This window comes from Bactrocera tryoni, chromosome 2 (assembly GCF_016617805.1).
Source record: "Bactrocera tryoni isolate S06 chromosome 2, CSIRO_BtryS06_freeze2, whole genome shotgun sequence".
Taxonomy (NCBI): domain Eukaryota; kingdom Metazoa; phylum Arthropoda; class Insecta; order Diptera; family Tephritidae; genus Bactrocera; species Bactrocera tryoni.
In genome coordinates, this window is record NC_052500.1 from 80,821,704 (window position 1) to 80,844,168 (window position 22,465).

Below are 22,465 nucleotides of genomic sequence, written 5' to 3' on the forward strand. Positions count from 1 at the left end.
AATATAAAAATTTTATCAGTCGATGCAGTGCTCCTTCGCGCTGGTGAAACATCCGCGACATGAGTCTATTTTTACGCCATCAGTGACGCCGCGCGCATTGCTGTGAAATCAAGCGCGCAGCAGCGAAGAGTGTTTGGAAAATTGAAAAGCGTTGCGTGTTTTGTAAACAAGCGGTCCAACGGCCGAGTCAGCGTGCAATCAACTGGCAACACGCGAGTAAACAGTAGCACTATTTTTCGTTTTGTTGTTGCTTGATGTGTGTTTAGCTCCGGTGAACGCGTGAAATGCAGTTGCGTGACCGCTGACCGTCTCTAATAGTGAATCCATGTAAACAAAAAAATAATAAAAAATATGTATTTTATAAGAAGTCTTGCGCTCATCTGCGTCTAATAATTAGTGCTTGTAACGAGCGTCTATAATTGTATTGGTTCTCGATTGCCGCTCTGTGTGTTGGCGTGCGCGCGCGTGTGTGGGTGGCGGCTGCTCCAATCGTGCTATAAATTTTTCAATTAAAAATGGGTTAATTAAACGCAATTTACGATTTGAAACGCTTGTATCTTCGAGTATGTAAAAGTGTATATGTGCGCGTGTTCTAGAGTATATCTCTGTTGTGGGTGATTTCACCTAGCAATTGACTTACAAGTGGATCAGTACATGAAATTGGAAGAAATAAGCTTTAATTGCTTTGTGTATATAACGGTATTAGACGTATTTGCAAAGAAAATCAGATGGTAGCGAGTTATGTAAGAGAAAACTTACAACAGGATGGCAGAGGAGTGTAGAGAGTTTTGCTGTGTATACAAAAAATTTTTTAATAATATGATTTGTTGGGATTAATATGGGGGTTTAATTTTGAATACATTCAAAAATTAAAATCTGTAAATTGGAAGAGCAGAGAATATTATGCAACAGATAAGGACCTTCAGACAATTTTCGTAGGGTTAAAAATAACCTCACATAGACAAATAAAAGAACAGCCTAGATCTGAAACATGCTTCATACTATATGATTATTGTGTGTGATTTGCCTTATAGCACTCTTAATTGTCCAAGAATGCATTTATGTGGCGTAAGTGAAGTTTAAGTACGAGATCTTACTGGCGAGAGAGAGGGAGAGATCTGGGACAATTCTTCCGAGGCCCTGATTTCTCGCCCTTATGCTTCTCAATAATTTTTTGCATTTTTTTCTCATACAATTTTTTTTCTCATACAAGTTGTTCAATAAGTTCTGTCGTTTGATAAGAAAAACACAATTTTATGATTCAAAGTACACTTTCATTATAATCTCCCTGAACACACTTGCTCCAACGATCTTCCATTCTGTGGATCCCACCCCTGAAGTGAGAACCCGGAAGATCTGCAAATTACGCTCAACTGCCGTTATGAGCTCTTCATTTGGTAAAAAACGTTTGCCACGCATAAATTTTTTGAGTTCTGGAAACAAATGAAACTCGCAGAGGGCTAAATTTGGTGAATACGATGAATGCTTCAATAATTCGAACTTGAACTCATGGATTTTAGCTATTGTCAATATGCTCTTGTGACACGGTGAATTGTCCTGAAGATAAAGGATTTTTGCTTCTGAAAACCGGATCTTTTTTCACGAATGTTTTCTTTCAACTGGTCCAAAAGGTTGCAATAAGATTCAGAATTAATTGTTTTACAAGTTTGCAAGTAATCCACAAACAAAATTCCTTTCGCATCCCAAAAAATTAATACCATAATCTTCGATACCGGACACGAACTCGTTTCGAAGCTGAACAACCACCATTCACCCCATCTTTAGCTTCTTGTTTTTATTCAGCATCATGGTGATAAACCCAAGTCTCATCCACAGTAATGAATCAACGCACAAAATCTACTTTATCCTTTTTAAAACACTCCAAATGTTGCTGAGAAAGTCGCATTCGATTGTGTTTTTGTTCCATTGTTAGCGAATGCGGCACCCATTGTGTACACAGCTTTCTTAAACCCAAAATTTCACTCACACTACCTAATGAGATGTGTAGAGTCTCTTCTAAATCTCACTCAGTCAATCGACGATCTTCCAAAAGCATATCCAGTATTTTGGCTATGATTTCAGCATCAGAATGATGCGCGTTTTGGACGTCCTTCACGTAGATCGTCTTCACGGCTTGTACGACCACGTTTAAATTCAGCAACCCATCTCTCTACTATTCTATTTGTAGTTGATGGCACGTCGACACTAAATAGCTTGTAAAGAAAGAATGAATTGACGGATTGAAATTAATTGAGTAACATGGTATATTCGCCCCGTGTACCCGATAACACAATAACTTTAACTTAGTGTTCAAAGTTTTCACATTTTCATTACGTGTTTTCATGGGAAATATTTAATAATATTTGATCCCTGCAGTTATCCAAACTCTTTCTTCTCCTTTCATAGCTTTCTAATATAAATTTTCCACATCACCTGCAGGCATACGGAATTTGTCACCTCTTGCAATTCAGTCTTATTTAATACTTCACTTCCTGTGCAAACAAACGTAACTGTCCCTACTTGATTTCTGACAGCCTTTCCATCATCTCATCTACAATTTACTGCTTTCACCTTCCAGGCAAATACATACAAGCTTCAAACAATCACATCCTTATTTTCACATCTTCGTAGGTGTAGTCCTTAATTTCAACTGACTGACTGACTGATTGCCAGCAGCTGATTGCTGATTTTATGTATTTTCCTCCACTAACACAACCATGTTTCTGAATTTCTTTCCGCTTATCAGTTTGTTCGATTTTTTTCGTTTTTCAAGCTGCTTTCATAATTAAGAAAATAGAAGAGTTGGCGTAGTCGACAATTGCTTGGCTGGTTGTATTTGCCCTGTCCGCTTTGTTTACCTTTCTCTAAGTTGCACCTTCCTGTTAACCTTTTTTTAACTTTTTAAGATCTTTGCTCATTCAAAGCATGCAAGGGCTTAAATATGAAGCTCAAAACACAGAGCCTTTCATAAAAATGCGCTGCCCGGTTTTAGTCAAGCATGGCATATATGAGTGCTAAATACACAAACTACTTCCTTAAGGTTCGTTAACCAACCCGTCGTACTCGCTTCGCATACTTTGTGCCGCTCCCGGCAACTTAACAGCGCCAAGCAAATCTCCTCGCATTTTTTTTTCGTTTTTATTTGGTAGCTCCGTAATTTTTTCATTTCCGCCGTCACTTCCTTGTATTGTTATGCACATGCTGATGCCAATAAAGCCTCACGTATCTTGGATTTCCAGACTCAATCGCCCACTACAACCGGATAAATGTACGGTACATATACATATACTTGTCCGTTTGTTTCATATGTGTAAGGCGCAAGTTTGATTCGGCTGCTGTTGTTTCAGGAAATCACCTTCGAGCATACTTAGTGTGGGGTATAAATTAAGTGGCGAAAAAATTATGTATAAACAGCTGTTTCCCATAACCCCAACCAAATCAGCCGCCCCCTCCAATCGTCTTTCTGAGCACATTCTGCCAACTACGCCTTTGGCATAATAATTTTGCTATTTGTTTTGCTTTCTCTCAGTTTTTCTTGTTTAAGAAAGTTGTGAGCGTTTAAGCTAACGCCAAGCCCTGAGCAAAGGCTTATTTTTTCCAGTAACTAATTAAATTAACGAATATTTCACCAGCGGCTGGCGGTTACCAAACGTCGACAACAAACTTATTAATCGTTTAGCGTATAAATTATGTATAACGGTAACAGCAGGTAAAGGATTGTGAGTGTAGTAGCATATGCCAAGGCGCTAAGGCGGTAATATTTGAGAATAGTCATTACCAATATGTTGGGCTTTACTTTTTAAGAATATTAATTGCTTTTATGATGACTAATTTTGAATAAATGAAAGTGGAAGGTGTCTGAAAAGAGTTATAATGTATAATTAGATGAAAAGTTAAAAATCAATTACGAGGGACTTTTCTAATTTTGTTCGTTTAGTTACTACGGCAGCTAATTGCTATAGTGATCCGATCTAAACAATTTCTTCAGAGAATAAAACGATGCCTTCGATATTAATTCCTGCTAAGTTTCTTGAAGATATCTCGTCAAATGAAAAAGTTTTCCGTAGAAGCATTTGATTCCGGTCGTTCAATTTGTATGGCAGCTAAACGCTATAGTAGTCCGATATCGACGATTACAATAAGTGAGCGGCTTTTTGATGAGAGAAAGGCGTCTGCAAAATTTTACACGAAAATCAGCTCTTTACACTGGCCTTTTATTTATATACTTTATAAGGCTTTTCGATGTATGGTTTAGGGTTTTATAAACGTCGTGGCAAACTTCATATAGCTTAGTCAGAGTATAATAAATTACAAAATAAAAAATCATCCTAAGTCTAGGACCATTCCACTGAGAAAACATTTAAATATATGTTAAGTTTTGAAACGAGACCTTATTCGAGAAAATTTTCAGTAAAAAAATAATACGACAACAAAATGTATTATACTTTTCGGAGTATTTTCTAACTACACAAGCAGCACCTTACTACGAATTTTTAAGCGCTGAAATAGTGGCATTACATACTTGAAAATATTAATATTCCAAAACACTTTATAGTCGCAAAATTTGTATGTGTCTCCCTCCTCTTACGTATACATCACCGAACCTTATCGCTGCATATTGCTCGCTTAGAATTAATTTCTTACACTTGTAAGATCCAACATCATCACATACCATCGAAAGAAATTGCTTATAAATGAATTTACTAATTTGCACATTTACGATGACAAATCGCCACCAGTTAATCGGAGGGTTGTTATCCTCCCTAAACTCGCACCAGCACGTTTTCTGCCAGTTTGAGGTTAGAAAAATAGAAAAACAGCACATTTGGCTAGCAAATTTTCATAAATCACATAAATAAAACCCACACAAGCACGTACAATTACATATATATATAAATATATGTAAGTCTGTGTGTAGTATATGTGCCAGAAATTCGTATATTTGAGGCCCCCATCCTGCTGACGGAAGTCACAAAAGTCAATAAAACACAATCAAGCCAGGCAACAAATGGTCATTGATGACCGAGTGGAAGTGAATAAAATTGACCATACCGTGTGCCTACATAATACTTATACATATGCATATATGTACATACATACATATGTAATCTCAACTCCTGCTTAGCAGACATAATTTTCGGTCAAACTTTATATTGATTTTCTCTACACATTTATCAGCTCATCGATATTCACTAACGCATCCAATCACATATTTTGTGCGCATAATTTTTGACCCTTAAAATCTTATCTTTTTCCGCTTACATCATTTGCCCAGCGAAGAGGCATTGCTTTATTCCTCCCTTCCGCTCGCTTGAGTTTGTTTACATCCCTAATATTGGTCGCAGCATTATGCTCGAACTTGTGTTCTTCCATATTAAGGTCCTGTCGAACACATGTTTCGTCTGGATGTTGTCTTTTATTCGATAATTGCGCATGAAAATGCGTCATCCTGAATTTGATTTGGTTATATTATTAGTCGAAGGTGAACAGCTGTGCTCAATGGAGATTCAATGAGTGGATTTACAAGTGCTTGCTTTCGTGCCTAAATGAGAGGAAAATTTTATTAGTTTGATTGAAGGGGGAGGGTAATGCGAGCTATAAATTGTAGGGCATACTTAAATATTAACTATTATGCTGAGTTATTTCAGCTTTAGTTTCCACAGGATTCAATAGAGTTACTGAACGGTGAACTATTTATATTCTTTGAAGAATTGGTCAGGAGTTGAAAATTATCTTCAAAAAGTTAAGAAATAATTTTAGTTTGCTAAAAGTAGAAATTATCAAACACAGAAGATAGTTTCCGGCTACAATTCAGTATTCTAGGCTACTATTGTGGCAAAACCGAAGGTGGCAAGTGAGCTTCTGCTTTCACTAGCAAGTCCGTAAACCTTCCAATGGACATCCAAGCGGCAATAAAGGCTATTCGTAACGCCCAAACTTAATCTCACTTCGGTCATATAGAAATAGAGGAAAATAAAGTGGCAGACGAGAGGGCCCGCTCGGGACAGCCAGAAACACAATTCCACTAAGCTGTCTCAGGCCATTCGACTCCTTTAAGAGTTGTTTGTAGTCCTCAGGCCTTGGAAGAAAAGCAACAGAGAGATACCGCAAAGTTGTCGCATATTTCTGATAAATAACAGATCAAAAAGCTCCTACTTCTCCGAAAAAGTGAGCTTTGTAACATCTAACATTCCACCTACAGAAAATTAGAAAAGTGGATTCAACGAAAGCAAAACACGCGCGGAGGAAGATGGCACGCTGAAACGTTATCTTTGCGAATACCTTCAGATTCATGAGACGAGAATTCGCCGGCCTCCAAATTTCCAACAGTGTGGGCAGCTAGGGTGAAACAAATCAGCTGACTTGCTGAATATGGATTCATTTGGTTACCATCTAAATGCTCCTAATGATGGGAAAAGTGTGACCGCCTGCAGCCTGGCGATAATGCGCTTCTCTTTTCAACCAACTAAATAAAAAAACCTCTCACAGTAACCTCAATACAGATCTTAACGCTTTCAAAACTCGAATTCGTTGGTCAATATTTTCTCCAGTTTATTCAGAGTTCTTTGAATCTGTCGAATCTCAGTGCTTTTTGTCCAACACATGTGGAATGCTTTAAAAAATTAGTAAAATTCTTAGGCAATTTCAGTGATAATTATTGCATTATCTTTACCCTGGAAGAACACAGTTTAAAAGTAAATCTATCAATGATACATAAAATTTTATTAATTGTTGTCAAAGTTATGGCTAAAAGGCAATAATACAACATCAGCTCCATATATTATAGTAAAAGTTTTATACCTTTTACTTTTTAGCTATAAAATATATAAGCTACATTCTAGAGACAAACACACAGCTTTCTCAGCAACTTACTGTGATGCTCTACACAACCAGTATCCTTGTGATCTAAGCGATTAAGCTTTTTCTCATCCAGCAAAACTTTCTGCGCTCCCTTGTTGTACCAAAACGCGGCTTCGAATTCGACATTCTTCAACGAAGTTTTGAATTTCACATAATAGTAGTCGTTCTCCTCTTGACTGTTATAGACGCTGTAGAGCGTGTGCGTGCTTAGAACTCCACAAGTGCCGTTGAGCAAGCCGGCCTGCTGTAATAAGCCATTCATATTCATCAGCAAAGACCTCAACAGCAAGCTAGACGCATAAGAGTTGCACCACTTGGCAACGAAAGGCTCACAACTGCACCAAAACCAATCGATACCAGCATCGCTGCAGCTGCGATTCGCCTTTATTGGTCTGAGTACCGATTGGCAGCTCTCGCACTCACTATAGTGTAGCTCCGTGGTGCCTGCACCAAGCGCTAGAGCATGTTGGATGGTTTCGTGTAAGTCCAAGGGGCTCACCAAACGGTTACGATTCAGTTTCAAGGCTTGAAATAAAGCCGTATGTTTTCTCTTCCAAGCTTTAGGTAGTGAAATGTAAAGTAACGGTAAACGTTCTTCATAAAATCCGCTATCAAGGTTCTTAAGACGACCGCGTAGCATGCCATTGGCGCTAAGTAATATTACCACATAATTTTCGAGTACCTTAGTGCTTTTCAATAACCTCAAATATTTGGCGAATGCGTAATCAATCATTTGCGGTATCACATGATGTTCGCTAAAACTATTCACCCAAAATATACCTAAACCACCAACGCCGGCAAAAGCCTGCGCGAAATCGACTGCATAATCCAAGACATAACTGCCTGCGAGCCGCGGTCCCAAGCAATATTGAGGTGTTATGAAGTGTGTATCCGTTCGCTGACGACGCTCCACGGCCCGCATAAACGGCTGGAGGTAGTAATCTGTAGGCGAATGTTCGAATCGCAAGGTCTCAGTGATGTCGTCCCTACCGTCCTCAGCGTAGGCTGTTGGCATGCCCATATTACTGACTTGTTGCCACAGAAAGGGACAGTCGTCGAGCATACCACCGCGCTTACAGGCGAACACAGTTTCCTGCTGTTGAAGCTGGCGACCCGTAAGCAGCGCCATTAAGTTAGGAAAGGCATCGTAACCGAGCTGAGTTAAGATGAAAGGGAAAGGTATATATCTTTAGTTAGTTTTATAGTTGAGGTAGCCAACTAAACCGACCTTATTAAACCCCAACAACTCGTGCCAACGATGATTGTTGTCTTTTAAGTATTTGTATGTTTTTGGCATTCGACGGCGCAAATTAATCTGCGACAAACTATCCAGACCAAAGACCAGTACCCCGATTTTAGTGTCGTTCGTCGACCTTTCGCTGAAATTCCGCTTATGTATGAACGAAAATGCATCCATGAAAATAATTTTCTTGTCGCCACGCTGCATACAGTTAACAATAGCGCCAATCACATCGAGTGATACGAAAAAGTCTTGCTTGAAGATGAAGCAAGGCGTGCCACTGAAATTATAGCCATTTAATTAAAGGATATGGATCCTTAACGCGTTTAGTACATCAACTTATCATCACTGGCCTCATTTTTTATCTCTCTAAAGCAGCAAGTAAGCACAGCGCTCTCCTCCTGCAAGTACAGATCTTTCCATTCTTCATTTATATGCAAATAGTAACGATCGGATATGTTATCGAACCGCTTAGAGACTAATGGTTTTGTGCATTGAAGTTTAGTTCCACAGATCACATCCGGTGCTTGTAGAGCGGCTAGCTGTAAATTTTAAATGTTGAAATCTCATACTTTTGCTGAGAGAATATCTTCTAGTGAAAGGAGATTAACCACTACAGACTTGACATGCTTATACTCATTCGATCGTACTTACATCCGGTGAATAGGGACTTATGCGTGGTATTTTGCAAACACTGTCATGCACCACGAAATTCTCATCGGTTGCGCCATCATCCATCATCAGATTTAGATCCAACAACTCTCTCGTATCAGTAAACTCTAAATCACTTTTATATCCAGTGTGTATGCGATAACCACAGTAGTATATTATCACAAATAATAGTATAAGTACTAATACTGATGGCGTTAAATCGCTTCGGGCTTTAGTTGATCGTATGGTCTGTGTCATTTTGTAAAGTATCGTACGAAACACACTACAAACGAATTTCTTCAAAAGTAAAAACATTTTTTATTACTTTTACAATTACAGTTTTGTTGTGTAATCATTTTTGGCGTTAAAGAAAAGGCAAAGGTTGAAGTTTCCAAAGCACTTGAGTCTGGAGTTATTCTTTTTGGCTGTAATTGAGTATTTTACATGTGTGTGTAAAAGTCAACTGTTTTCGGGTTCGGATTCGGGTTTTCAGGAGCTCAAAAAAGCTTTTTAAAGCGTAGATCCTACAATTTTTTGCCAATATTTCTAATTGATACAGCAATAGCTTCCTCGGTAATTGTGAGGTCGTGATTCTCTGTTCAAGTATATCAAATATGTGAAACAATTAGATATTAACCTAGGTGTAAAACTTTTTCAATGACTTGTTGTCATTTTGAAGGTAATTTCATAATACCACTTTCATAGAAACCCTCTAGCCTATTAGCACTGGGATAGTCATTTCACAAGCTTTTCTTGAGGTGAATTATTTACCAGCAAAATCACTAGCCATAAATAAAGAAAAATGATAATAATTTTGTGCCAGATCCAGATCATAAGTCGGATATTCCAACCAAAAAAAATTTTTTGGCAAGCTACTATCGATTTATGTGGCCTCCTGGAACTTAAGTATTTTTCCCTAGATCAAAACTGGTCACCTCTGGGCGATTACTTTTTTCAGAGCGTCCAATTGTTAACATTAAAGGACCGGATTTAGAGTTTGGTACTAGTGAGGAGCTTATAATAAATTATTTCCTGTAAATATCGAAACTCTCCACAAAAACTTTCTTAACCGTAAATATTTACTTCACCACCATTTGCTCTGATACTTTTTTTCACCAGCAATGATCCGAATCAGAAGTGGATCGATTTTGTTGTTATTCAGCAACGAGCTGTGGAAAGATATTTGATGACGTGGTTTTGACATCTTCTACCGGCCACGTTTGTCTATAGATTTGTGTCAAATTTTGTAAGTGTGTTTTGTACGGTTTGCCATTTCATCATTTGGTACAGCGCTTGGAAATTATTCAATATTATTACGCTACTTCAAGTTCTCCGTGACTAATGTAAGAGTTCATCACGCAAAACACGCTTTTCTTAGGTGAGGTATGTTACTGGCTTTATGGTTTATCAAAAAAAAATCACTATTGGGGTGAGTCGAATCCTCGTATGATTCAGGAATCCAAACTGCGTTAAAAATAAACCGTTTGGTGCAGATTGTGGCATTATCGGACCTTATTTCTGCTGTAATGGGCAGTAAATGCCGTTACGCGGAAGATATCTATTTCTATCAAGATGGTTCGTCGTCTCGTATTCGACGTCTTGACATGGAGACATTTGAGAGGGTTCTCACATCAAAATTTCTTCCGATTGGAGTTGAGTCCTTACTAAAGTGATGGGAGACTTCCCGTGAGAACAGCAAACGCTGATGAACAACCAGAACTTGTGTGGCTGTATGATCATTCTGATGCAGACTGAATCATAAGACGTCCCCCGAACTTCTTGCTTTTAAGAATATCAATCTCCCGCAATTGTAGATGTAGATTGTACAATGTCCTATAGGCTCTCAAAATGGTGTAGCCATTGTGGCTTAACAGTTTGCCGGAAGCTTTTTGCCAAAGTCCAGCAGTCTTCATATTGAAATTGATATTTCTCGATAGACTAACCTTCTGTGAACCTTGCAAAGTGACTGAGATTTATTTTAATCGTTTACCTCAAAACAATTCCTTTACCTATTAGGATCTGGTGAACCAGTTTTAGTAGTTTCTGTGCATCACAAAGGACCACAGTTCGTAGGTGTCCAAGTGTGATCCAGCGCAACCCGTGGAGCGATGATAATCATATGATCTAACCTAGTTCAATCTATATCCTGAAGCATAACCCTGTCAAGAAAGTATAGGGAATTCTTCATTTAAATCTCCCGCTTATACATATTATGGAAGATAGGAAGTTTTTTTTAGGTTGGTACAACTGTCCTTAATTATGATGGCAAAAATTAGCACGATCTGTCAACCAGTGTGCTTACAGCAGCTGTTTACGTCAGTCGACCTCAGCTCTCGCATCGAATTTGTATTGAAAAACTTACTTGTCTTCTATATAAGCCGGAGATTTAAATGAATAATTTCCAATACTTTCTTGACAGTGTATATCTACATACAAGTATAAGTGAGTGGTTGTAACAGTGTATTTACAACCTCAATGCACGGAGTTTTGAGAGTACTGAAGACATAGTATACATATATGTACAAATATAAAGAAAGTGGCATACTTCATTAACGTACTTATGTATTTTCTAAGAGCTACGCAAGAATAAATTCGCATACTCTAAAATGAGCTCTCAACATATTTTTCTAACTTGAAATAAGCTGCTCATACCTATTCATCACTTTTCTTTTATCACTTCGATGTTCACCTTTCGCAAAGCTACACTAAAAATAAAAAACAATTTTATTTGCGCTCATAAATTTCTATTACATTTCTTATCATATCTTTATGAGACTCCCTTGATACACAATTCAAGGGAAGAAATAGCAACAATTGCTAACAAAAAGAAAAAATGAGAATCATATAAGAGAAATGATACACCCGAGTATTCGCAGCAACAAACATACACACTCTTTTATGAGGCAAAAGTTAAGCGTTGATAAGCAACATGAATGGATCTAGCTATATATATAAGTATATATGTAGGAATATAGATATATGTATTTACGGGTTTATTGAAAAATTCTGACAATTCTGCTAAGAGCGCAGCATTTGCCAAAATCAATTTGCTTAAAAGGTGACACAGTGGGGACATAAAGTCAAGTGCTTTGATCATCAATGCAGCTGAAGAATAAACGCAGGTACAGGTAGGGTATGTACGCACAGATAGTCTATGAATTTATATATCTAGAAATAAATATGTATTCTTGCAGCTGAGAGCGCACGACACCATGACAATTTACTTAAAATTACACATTCATATTTATGCTGTCAATGCTGCAATATTTGTCACTGTGTGTCAACGCACGTAACCGTCAGTCTGTTTTCCCTTCTTACATCTTCTTACATTTTCTTTGGCAGCTTGTCAGTTTTGGTGACCCATAAGTAGGTCACATTAAAATTTGATGAGTTGCCATTACTAAATGTTGGCTGGTGGCCCTCTTTCGTTGTTGTTGGCGTGTTTACTTTTTTCTTTTTTTTTTCTTTTATCCCCACGCCTTTTTTCTTTGCTTCCTTAGGTCGCTTAACTGTCTTTATAATTGTGGCCATGAATCACTTTTAAGTGGTTTTCAAATATTTTGCTCTTCAAATAAAAATTGCAAATATTAGCACTTTGGATGGGCTTTTATGACATTTTTTTGGCGCCATTTGATTACCGTTATTTATTTTGTTTATTTAAAAAAAAAAAACTATTTCGCAATAATTTCTTGATGAGGAAAAGGAAGTCTTTGAGGAAGGATTTTATTTTTGCGAGTTTTCAGATCACATACCCTTCACTGTATTGGCCTCATACACAAATGTTTGGACATTATTAATATCACTAACTCTTGTTACATATGTATGTATGTAGTTCTCAATTTCTACGCGATATTGCCTGTCTATTTATTGGGTAGTCGAAAAAGTCTTTTCGTATTTCTAATCAAACTTCAACTTATTTTTTTTAGTTGCTAGTGAACCTTAATGCACTAAATATGTAAAACTTTTCTGGTTTCACGGCGAAAAACTGTAAGAAGTAATTTTCACAGGCTTCTCTTGAAGCCAACTTTACTCCATTAAGAGAATTCTACATTGACCGTAACAAATGGTACTCCGATGGTATAAGGTCAGAGATAGTGGATGCTCCCCACAAGTTTTTGCCGAGACAAAAATGTGTGTGGTCTAGCGTTGTCCTGATGGAAGATGAGCCCTTTCTGTTGATCAGTTCTATCCATTTGTTTTTCGATTGCTTTCTCATCATCTCATCAGCTGTTGACAGTAAAATGTAGAATCAATCGGTCGACCTGGTTGGAGCAGCTCATAGTGGATGATTCCTTTCCAATCCCACCAAAACACTCTTCATAATCTTTCGTCGCCTGTTACCATTCGCTTCAGAAATGGTTTGATTTCATTTCGTTTCAGCAAAGAATCGCACATGTTAATTCGGTCCATTATATCTTTCACCAGACAATTCATGTGGTGCCCATCTTCTTTTTGTAGCGAGCCTTTTTTAACTGATTCATAACCGTTTGTTGATGAATGCTAAGTTCCTTAGCGATGTCATGGCTACTTATGTGACGGTCCTGGTCAATCTTTTCCATAATTTCGTCGGAATTTCCAGAACTGAAACGAGCGAGCGACTGCAACGACATCTATTGGCAAAATGCGAAAGACTTTTTCGACTACCCAATATTAAATCTCAATATTTAAATTGTTCCCAGAAAATTATCCGCTGCATAATCATTTCTTTGTCATCGAGAGATTTTACCACAATAAACCGGCGGCTAATTATTTCGGCAGAATTCCTACACATCAAATTTTTTCTCCACACCACAATATTGCCACAAAATGCCAAAACAAAACTATGAAAATCAACAAAAACATATTCTATGTCGAACTCTCACTTTCCGGTCATTTCACAACGAGTCAATTAAAAGCGAAAATTAATGACACATTCTGCGGTGGCTGACGAAATGACATGAAACATCGAAAACAAATTTGGGCCAAAACGCCATCAACGCATCCACAGCATTGAGTTGGCAAGTTGACCAACGCAAAAGTGTGTCTAACCAGAAATAAGAACTATGAGCGCATCACCCACGCGAGTGGCGCCAATTCAGAAGCTTGCCAAAAGCGAAGTGTGACAAACAAGCAAATAAAATATAAAAATATAAATAAACTTAGGCAGAAAACCGGCAACAAAACAAAGTAAATGAAAGTCAGAATGAAATAACATTATTCTCCGGTGAATTATGAGTTGAGCGCAAATACTCCCACTATGCTTCTCAATTCACACATAGCGGTATTTTTTTTCTTATTTTCTTTATTGCCTGCTCAGTTGCCGCACTCAGTTTTCATTGATGTTTTGTTGAGTTGCGTGGCGCGCGAGATTGAGTGGGGCTTTTGGCGCTTAAACAGATAGAAAAACTTTTTTTTATGGAAAAATTGGAAAAGTTAGTTTGGTGCCACAAATAGAATGACTGCAGTGACATTTCTACGGCTACAATCAAATTATATTGACAAAGTGTCTTTCAAATCCTATTGTTATCTGGTATTTGTTGTTGGATTTGCTAAACAGAAATTGGATTTGTTATTTTCGCTAAGTTTGTTAGTTATAGCTAGTAAACAAGTACATATATTAGTAGATCAAACAAATTGTCTTGAACATTATTCGGAAAATTTCCAAAATTTAAAAGTTATTCGAAAAAGTTTAGATACAAGTGTATTTTGAAAAAAAAAAAAAAGTTTTAGTATTATTCTTTCTTATACAAAGCCCTCTAGGAATAGCTCACGTAAAAGGTGTTGTTTCTACACGTGATATAAGAACAGTATTTGCCATTATGTTTTAGAAATGATTCAGGCAAGTAATAACCGCGGCTGCCGCTAACAAATTCCAGCCGAGAATCCCAAATTTCGAGCACCTTTTGCAGCAATTGGTGTCATATGTGAGTAATAATAGAATGTTCTATTCCATGGGTCTATCGTCTCGCGCTTATCTGCGTGAACAAGCGACTTCACGTAACTAGAAAAAATAATCCAGCGGTGATTAATCGCACGATCTTGAAGGCCACGTCGCAAGCCCACGACGTGAGATAATGCGCTCATTAAAGCTTTCCTTCAATAATTTGTTTGTTTCGTTGCCTCTATGGCATATAGCGCCGTCTTGTTGGAACCACCGCATCAACATAATCCAAATCAGGCACGAAAAGTGTAGAATTTCTCATTTCATGTTTGAAGAAATATGCATTAATTATTCCATCTTACCATAAAGCGCCCAAAACAGCGACTTTTTGAGGATGTCATGGCGTTTCAACAATGGTTTGTGCTCATCAATCCAAATATTTAAGACAATTTTGTTTATTAACGTACCCATTCAACTAAAAGTGAGTTTCAGGGGAGAACGAAACTTTCTGTGATATGGGTATTCCTCCACACTCTGCTGCACAGCAGTAATAGCGTCTTCGCTGCGTCTCATACGTCATCTCTGAGGATTTACGATATTTACTATTTGTGGTGCGAAACCCATCTTAACCCATAGTTACTTGTATTACCGATTTTGCTGGGCGCTTATGTCGAGCGAATATTGGACTCTGATCCTAAGTAGTATATTTATATTTTCTGTGATGAGTTTATAGAGTAGCTTACTAAATTTTTCCCCTTAAGTAAAGGGATCAATCATTATAGTGGAGTTCTTCAAAGGCACTTTATGCCGACTAATATTAAATTTGAGCTTTTCTAACTTCCAGGTTCAAAGATATTTGGGTCAGTGCAAAGGCCTGCGTTAGTCAGCAAACTATTTTAAACAAAATTTCGTTAAAAAGTAACTCTGTACCGTCTAACAAAAGACTGTCTGAGACCTATCGATTTTCTAAGGTTTGTTTGAAAGAATCGGATGTATCCATAATTGGTCGAATTGTTTTCGATTTATAACTGATGTAAGCCGAAATTGTGTTATTTATATATATATATATCGGATTTAATAAAACAATTTTAAGCTATATTATTCGAAAACTCTACTTTTACAAAAAAAGGACACATTTAAATTGGGCACTATATTTACAAAAAATATGTTTATTTTCTTGAAAGAAAAGTGTATATATAGATGCATCTATTTCTGGAGTGTGACAAGATTTTATTTCCATTTTGCATAAATTTTCTTCACTTGAAAACGTATTGACAACCTTCAGTTCTCTAACAAATTTAATTCTTTTTAACATTATTTGCTTTCTCACTTCTCTATATTCCAAATTGACAGGCAAATCTGCCAACAATACACGCTTAAATATATCTTATTTATAATTAAAATAAGAAACTGCGTTGTAGATAAGAGAAGTTGTGAAGAAACAGTGGTATACGTCACAAAAATGTAAATGCGCCTGAATGTAGACTGCGCAGATAGAAGTAGTCTATTTTGGTTATTCTTTCGGTTTTACTTATTACATTTGCATAAAGAGAAACTATCGGAAATCTTGCTTTATTTCTTGACATCCTCTGTTATGGAAAGAATATGCCTCATTTAGCAGGATGACGGGATAATTTTTATGTATATCTTTAATTTATAAATAGTGCTTTACCAGATGAGGTAATACAAAAAGGCGATTAGTATTATATGTGTGCTTAAACACGAACGCGAATTATATTTATTATAACAAAAATTAGAGAACTTCCTGCATCTTACAGCTTTAAAATGCCTGAAAATATGCTTAAGTATAACCAAAACTTTAGCCCTTCTAGTAATATAATTGTCTCTTAATATTTCCTTCTTCTGCTTTATATTTGTATGTATACATATACGTATATCACCCCCACAAGTACTCGCAAATATTTATTGATTGCGTAGTAATTTTTTACAGCTTCACTCATATCGTAAATGTCATTGCCTGCGTATCTGTCTCTAAAATCTTTAAAATACTTCGATGGCGACAGCAATTTGTTTCACTTCACCACTTGTGCTAAGCAACCCCCAATCACTTATCCCCTCCCACATGCACATATATTTGTGCTGCAAATTCGACAAGTATCACTTCCGACATGCCACCCATTTCGTGTATTTTGCAAATCATCTCGGCATTTTGCATAAATTTCACTACATATTACCGGCTTTTTGTTTTTATCCCCCCATTTGCCATTGCGTATAATACTGCCACTGCGGTTGCCCATTATTATCACAGCTGCATACCTTTAGGCGCACATGCAGATGAAGCAAGAAATGTCGAAAATTGATTTTACGTTTCTGTTTTTTTAGTTGATTTGACACAGCGTGTGTGCAACGAGTTGCTCTTATCGGCAGTGGAACACCACCACCGATTGCCGGTATTCAAGACTTCAACGAACTCTACTATCTTAAGAGTTGTATACGAACTACACAGCGTCAAGCCTACTTTTGGGCTTAAAATTTTAGCTGTCAAAAGCTGTTGACAAGGGTGTAACCGCTTGCTCTCCTAGTCCGAATAGGTAGTGTGGAAGTGTCAGCGACATGCAGCAAAGTGACTTCGGCTAATAACCTGTTGTCGACTGGTCTTGCATAAATTTTGGGCGCAGCGTGCCACCCCCGAAAAATGACCGCCAACACGTGCTCCATGGAAAAGTAGCGGTGACTTAGTAGCTACTTTCTTTTATGCTGCTTTGCACTTTCATTTGCAATTATGTAGCACAGTTGAGGGCGGGTGCCACTCAAAACGCCCGGAAATATGCAATATATGTAGAACAAATGTATGGTAATGCGAACGGCAAGCGCAGCAAGTTTCCATATAACCATTTAGGGTTAGGTGAATTAGTTCTACAAAAACACTTTTCGAAAGGGTTGTGCTGACTTCTGTCCGTTAGGCGTGGCTGCTTTGCCTCGATAAGGCTGCCCATACGCACTTTGCGTCTCACCCACGCACGCACAATTTGCTTAATGTTTTTTTGCATAAAACTTTAATATTTATGCTCGAGTACTTAACTCAAATACCTCGTACACAACATGGCATGCTCTCAATATAATATTTATTGTTATAGCATACTTTTAAGCGCGTAGCCTGTTATTACGTTTTTCATTGAAATAATATTTCGCTATAATTGTGTAAGGACTCAAATGCTCGACGGCCTTTTGCACTCATTGTGATAACGGGAAATGCTAATTTTGGTCGTTTACATTTATTGTTATGTCGCTAGTTACAGCCTACCTTTCAGCTTTGCAAAACAATTAGGCATGAAAATCTGTAACATAATTCTGTATGCAAATTAGTTTTGGGTGTGAATTGTGCTTGCACTAAGCACGTTTATGGAAAATTAAATTGTTGCATACTTTTTGGCGTAAAAAGGCTAATGGTTGGTTATTGGTTTGAGTTTTTGTTTTAGAGCTCAAAAAGTGGTATTTAGCTTTTATTTGAGCAAAGAAGCATAGCTCTGTTTTTCCTAAAAATATTTACTACTATTTACGGAAAGGTCAGGTTCTTTGCATACTCTTAGGAGATATTTTTAATAGTGAGAAATTATGTATTTACATGACATGAATTTTTTAATAAAAATGTTGTAAAAAGTGTTGAACAATCAAACATCATATCGTCGTAAAAACACATGCGATTTATTTGCATACTTTTAGGATAAGTTTTTCAGATTAAAAAGTTTGTTTTCCAGGCAATCGCTATAGAATATAAGAAATTTTATTTTCTAAAATAGTAGAAAGTGTGTCATTTCGTCAAGAAAAATATGACCGATTTTTTTTTTGCATACTTAAGATGAATGTTTGATAGTGAAAAGTTTGGTTTTCTTTGCAACGGCTATCTAAGATAAAAAAATTTATGAAGAAAAATTTCCAAAATGTTGTAAAAAGTGTTAAAATATTATAAATAAATTAAATTTGTCACGAAAAATAAAAATGTTGGGCCGTTGTGTAAGTGTACAAGGCTCCAGTGACGACGTGGCAGCACTGTTGGGCGCTGATTACTTGAAGGTTTGTAGTAAATTGAACTAAATTAAGTAACATTAATAACAGCTATACCTATTTCAATATCCTAAACTGTATTTAAAAAAGTTTTTATTTTCTTTGGATATTTTATTTTGTAAATGTGTACCATTTACCAAACTTTATTTATTGAATAAAAGTATGTATATTAACTCAATATTTTCTCGAACTGAAATTCTTTAAAAAAAATATTTTACCTTTCAAATAGCAATATTTTAAGCCACACCTTATTCACAAACTCTGCTAAAATACATTTTATATTCTAACTTAACAGATTTATGCACATTTTTTTCACACAAAAAAAATATCTAACAAATAAATATTCGTTTGCATTCTTTTACTTAGATTTTCCATAAAATTTTCCACACAACATGAATTTTTCAACATTTGTTGCCATTGGCATGAATGAGAGCGCACATTGCAACTAATGCCTCTGTTATGCTATGCTACGTTAAGCAATGCTATGCAACGGTAGGCTATGCTATAGTAAACAATACAGGCACAATATAAGAATGTCTACTGCAAAAGAATGCGCTCACACAACTTACTTGTTGTGTTAGCCGCTTTGCTCCGCCACCTCGCCTGCATATTTCCAGTTGGATTTAAATTGAAAGGCCTGTCACTTCACATGCTCTTTATCCTTTTGAAAGTCAAGTTTATCAGGCCTGCCTGCGAAATAGGCAGCATACAGTGGAATTCTTAGGCATTTGTTGCAGCCTTCACACACCGTTCGCCTAACACCAGTCGAACTATTTCTTGCCAACAGCGTTGCTGTTACTTAGTTACCTCGTGTGTGTGCTTTGCGTCTTCTCTTTCGCTTTATGGATACTTCCACTTACATTACTTTCGTGTCAGCAACAGTTACTGGCGGCAATGGAGTTAGCATCATCACCGCCATCATCATAGATTCTCCATTTTATTGTAGTCAACTTCAGGCCGTTTGCCATATTCTTTGCTAGTTAGCTTGTGTTAGTTTGTTGAGGATATGAGTTTTGTGTTCTTTGTTTTGGTTATTGTGAGACACGAATGTGGTACAGTGGATCGCTTGAGGAAGTCCATTTAAAAATCAGAGAACATTTTTCAAGCTTTTTCTGTTTTGATGGAGTTTTTTCATACAAGGTCATGGATTGTATGAATTTGGAGCAGAAATTAGCCTACTAACCATTTAGAAAGCTTTAAAAAAACTTATTTACTTCTTCTTTGGGGTATACTTTTATGGATTTTCAAAAACGAAAGAACCATGTAGACTGAGTTGTTTATGAAAGTATAATTAAATTTTGTTATACATATTTATTCTTCGATTTCCGGAAATCTTTTTATAGGCTTTTACGAATTACACATCGTCGCTTAAAACGCAAGACAACATATCATCAAAAAATACGAAACTGATTTTTCTATTGCTTGCGAATCACTACATCATATTACATGACTGTATATGATACTTTTAAGCTTCGACTGTCTAATATAACCGATACATAACCGATATATAACCATTTTATAACCAAAACAAAAATTTTGTTTTAATATCATCAAAAAATTAGAAATTGAATTTTTTATTGGCAAAAACTGTTATGCTTCCACTGTCCAATATAACCAATATATAACCTATATATAAGTAATATATAACCGATATATAACCATTTTATGACCAAAACACAAATTTTGTTTCAGTGTGAGTGGTTTCTATTATATCGTTTTTCCTTGACGTGTAAACTTATGAAAAGTGATGTTATGTTATTTTGCTTTTTATGTGGCGATATAATGTATGTATGTACATATGTATATACTACTTATAGTATATATAAAAAAAATTCTAAAGTACGATTACGATTTTATACCACTGTTGATTGAACTGAATACTATTGTTATTTAGAATAATAAAATTTTAACTACATACATTTCTTTAATATTTTTTTGCCACTATCTTAGTCCTGGTAAATGTTGACCTTTCCTATAACTCCACTTCCTTCCAACCTCTTTCTTTTTGCCATATCATAATCCAAGAAGAACAGCAGCGCAGCAGGTGCTCTAAGCTAGTTTTCTTGCACAGTTGATGCAAAAATTTGCATCATCATGTTTATTCATGTCTTAATTTTCCAGGTTTAAAGGAAATATGAAACGAATTTTCCTGTCAGCACCACAAAGGATACACAAAAGCGTAATGTGTGCACATTGCAGTTGCTAATTGTTTTGCTGCAACAATGCACAATTGTAATGGAGCAGAGCTAATACAGATTTTGTTCAAATTTATGAATAAATACAACAGCATTTTTCTGAAAATATTTGTGAAATTTCAAATTTCTAGGCATAAAATATGCTGCTTGATGCAAAAATTTCATTATGCCTAAGCAAGGAATTTTATTTTTGCACAAGTTTTCTACATTTCAGTAGAATTTTATTTCGAATGCTTGTTTTATTGCACTCGCAAGTTCAATTACATAATATTTTATGGCCAACAGCTGTGTCAAAGATGTTTGTGCCTTGCTCCAGAACTAACCACAAGAAACATTTGCATTTGGCTTCCTTATTTCATTTGTTCAAGTTTTTGGTTATGCCTGTTCTCTACAAATGTAATAAGTTTCGTATATTTTCATATAAGTTTCAGTCAAACACAGCTACGGAGTCACTTTGAATACTCACATTTATATATACTTATACTATACTAAAATATGTAAATCCCCATGTAATTGCAAGCAAGCATCATCAGTTCTGCGTTGCCTCTTAACAAAAATGGCTTGGCATAGCTTGATACGTTGGTGTGCGGAAATTACAAAAGTCCTTTGCCAATAATTATGATAACATCACTAGAATGGCGTAGATTATATTGCGACTTTGCCAATTTTGCATAAGATTGTGTTTGCTTGCTTGCTGGCTTGCTTCAGGTCACCAGGGCGTATACGTAATCGGTTGGCACTCAACACATTTGCTCATTACACTCGTATGACCATAATGGTACTATGCCTAATGGCTTACTTCCGACTACAAGTTTTGGTGTTATCGTATCTTGTGAGTGAAACTATAAACTCTGCATACAAATATACATGCATACATATGTGTATATAGTATATTGCGACACAACTAAATAATCTTTAGTATATAGTTATATATCAAGGATATTTTAATAGACATACACACATAATATTATGTGATTTTTACAAATATTTATATGTCTTGAAAATTGAGACATCTAGCTCCAAATGCTAAATTTTTTAGTATACTTATTTAATATTTTCAAGTTCTGAACTAAACTAATACCAACTGCGATATTTGAAGCAGATTCCTGCAAACTTTGCGGTGCTAAACCTGATTTTTGTGTTGTCAAGGTGTGTAGGCGTCAAATCACCACCATTTGCTGTTATTTTAGTAAAAAATAGTTGCACGTGAAGGAAAATTTTTCAAGTCAAATTCGTAATCTCAGGATACAAACGTCTTAGCGCATCAGCCGCATATTTTTCATTCGGATTTTTTGAGTATTGTATTTATTGAACCTTCATGTATTTTTCTTAACAAGAACTCTTGAAAAGCTTCATGCATTTGGATATGTGCTTTACTTAGGATTATAAATAACCTTTTTTTAAAGATTTATTAATAAGATTTAAAAAAAATAATTTTCGTTATTTATTGTTCTTTACTATATTTTTTATATTACCACAAAATTTTTAGATTCATAACCCAGTTAAAAAAATTAATTAATTAATCGCAATTAGTGTTGCTTTAAACTTTATTTACATTACTTCTTGATTTTTTTGGGTTGTTTTTGTTTGTATTAGAATTTAAATGATTTCCAGAACATGCCCAATTTCGAA

The 22,465-nt window shown here is 36.2% G+C and overlaps 2 protein-coding genes across 4 annotated transcripts in view; one reads left to right on the forward strand and one right to left on the reverse strand.

Annotated features, from left to right (window-relative positions):
* The window catches only part of LOC120767342 (protein sickie), a 460,987-nt gene that overhangs the window by 127,081 nt on the left and 311,441 nt on the right, over positions 1-22,465 (forward strand). Inside the window, exon 1 of one of the 3 annotated variants that reach the window (XM_040093297.1) lies at positions 18,567-18,647. The exons of the other annotated variants lie outside the window; for them this stretch is intronic. Coding sequence (XP_039949231.1) covers positions 18,573-18,647 — 75 coding nt within the window. The 5' untranslated portion in view covers positions 18,567-18,572. Of the gene's footprint in view, positions 1-18,566; positions 18,648-22,465 lie in introns of those variants that run through there. 3 annotated transcript variants of the gene reach the window in all.
* Positions 6,839-9,067, reverse strand: LOC120767343. The gene is made up of 4 exons (XM_040093302.1): positions 8,756-9,067; positions 8,435-8,643; positions 8,090-8,381; positions 6,839-8,017 (listed from the first exon to the last, which is right to left on the reverse strand). Exons 1-4 carry the CDS (start codon positions 9,065-9,067, stop codon positions 6,839-6,841), a joined length of 1,992 nt encoding a protein of 663 aa, XP_039949236.1.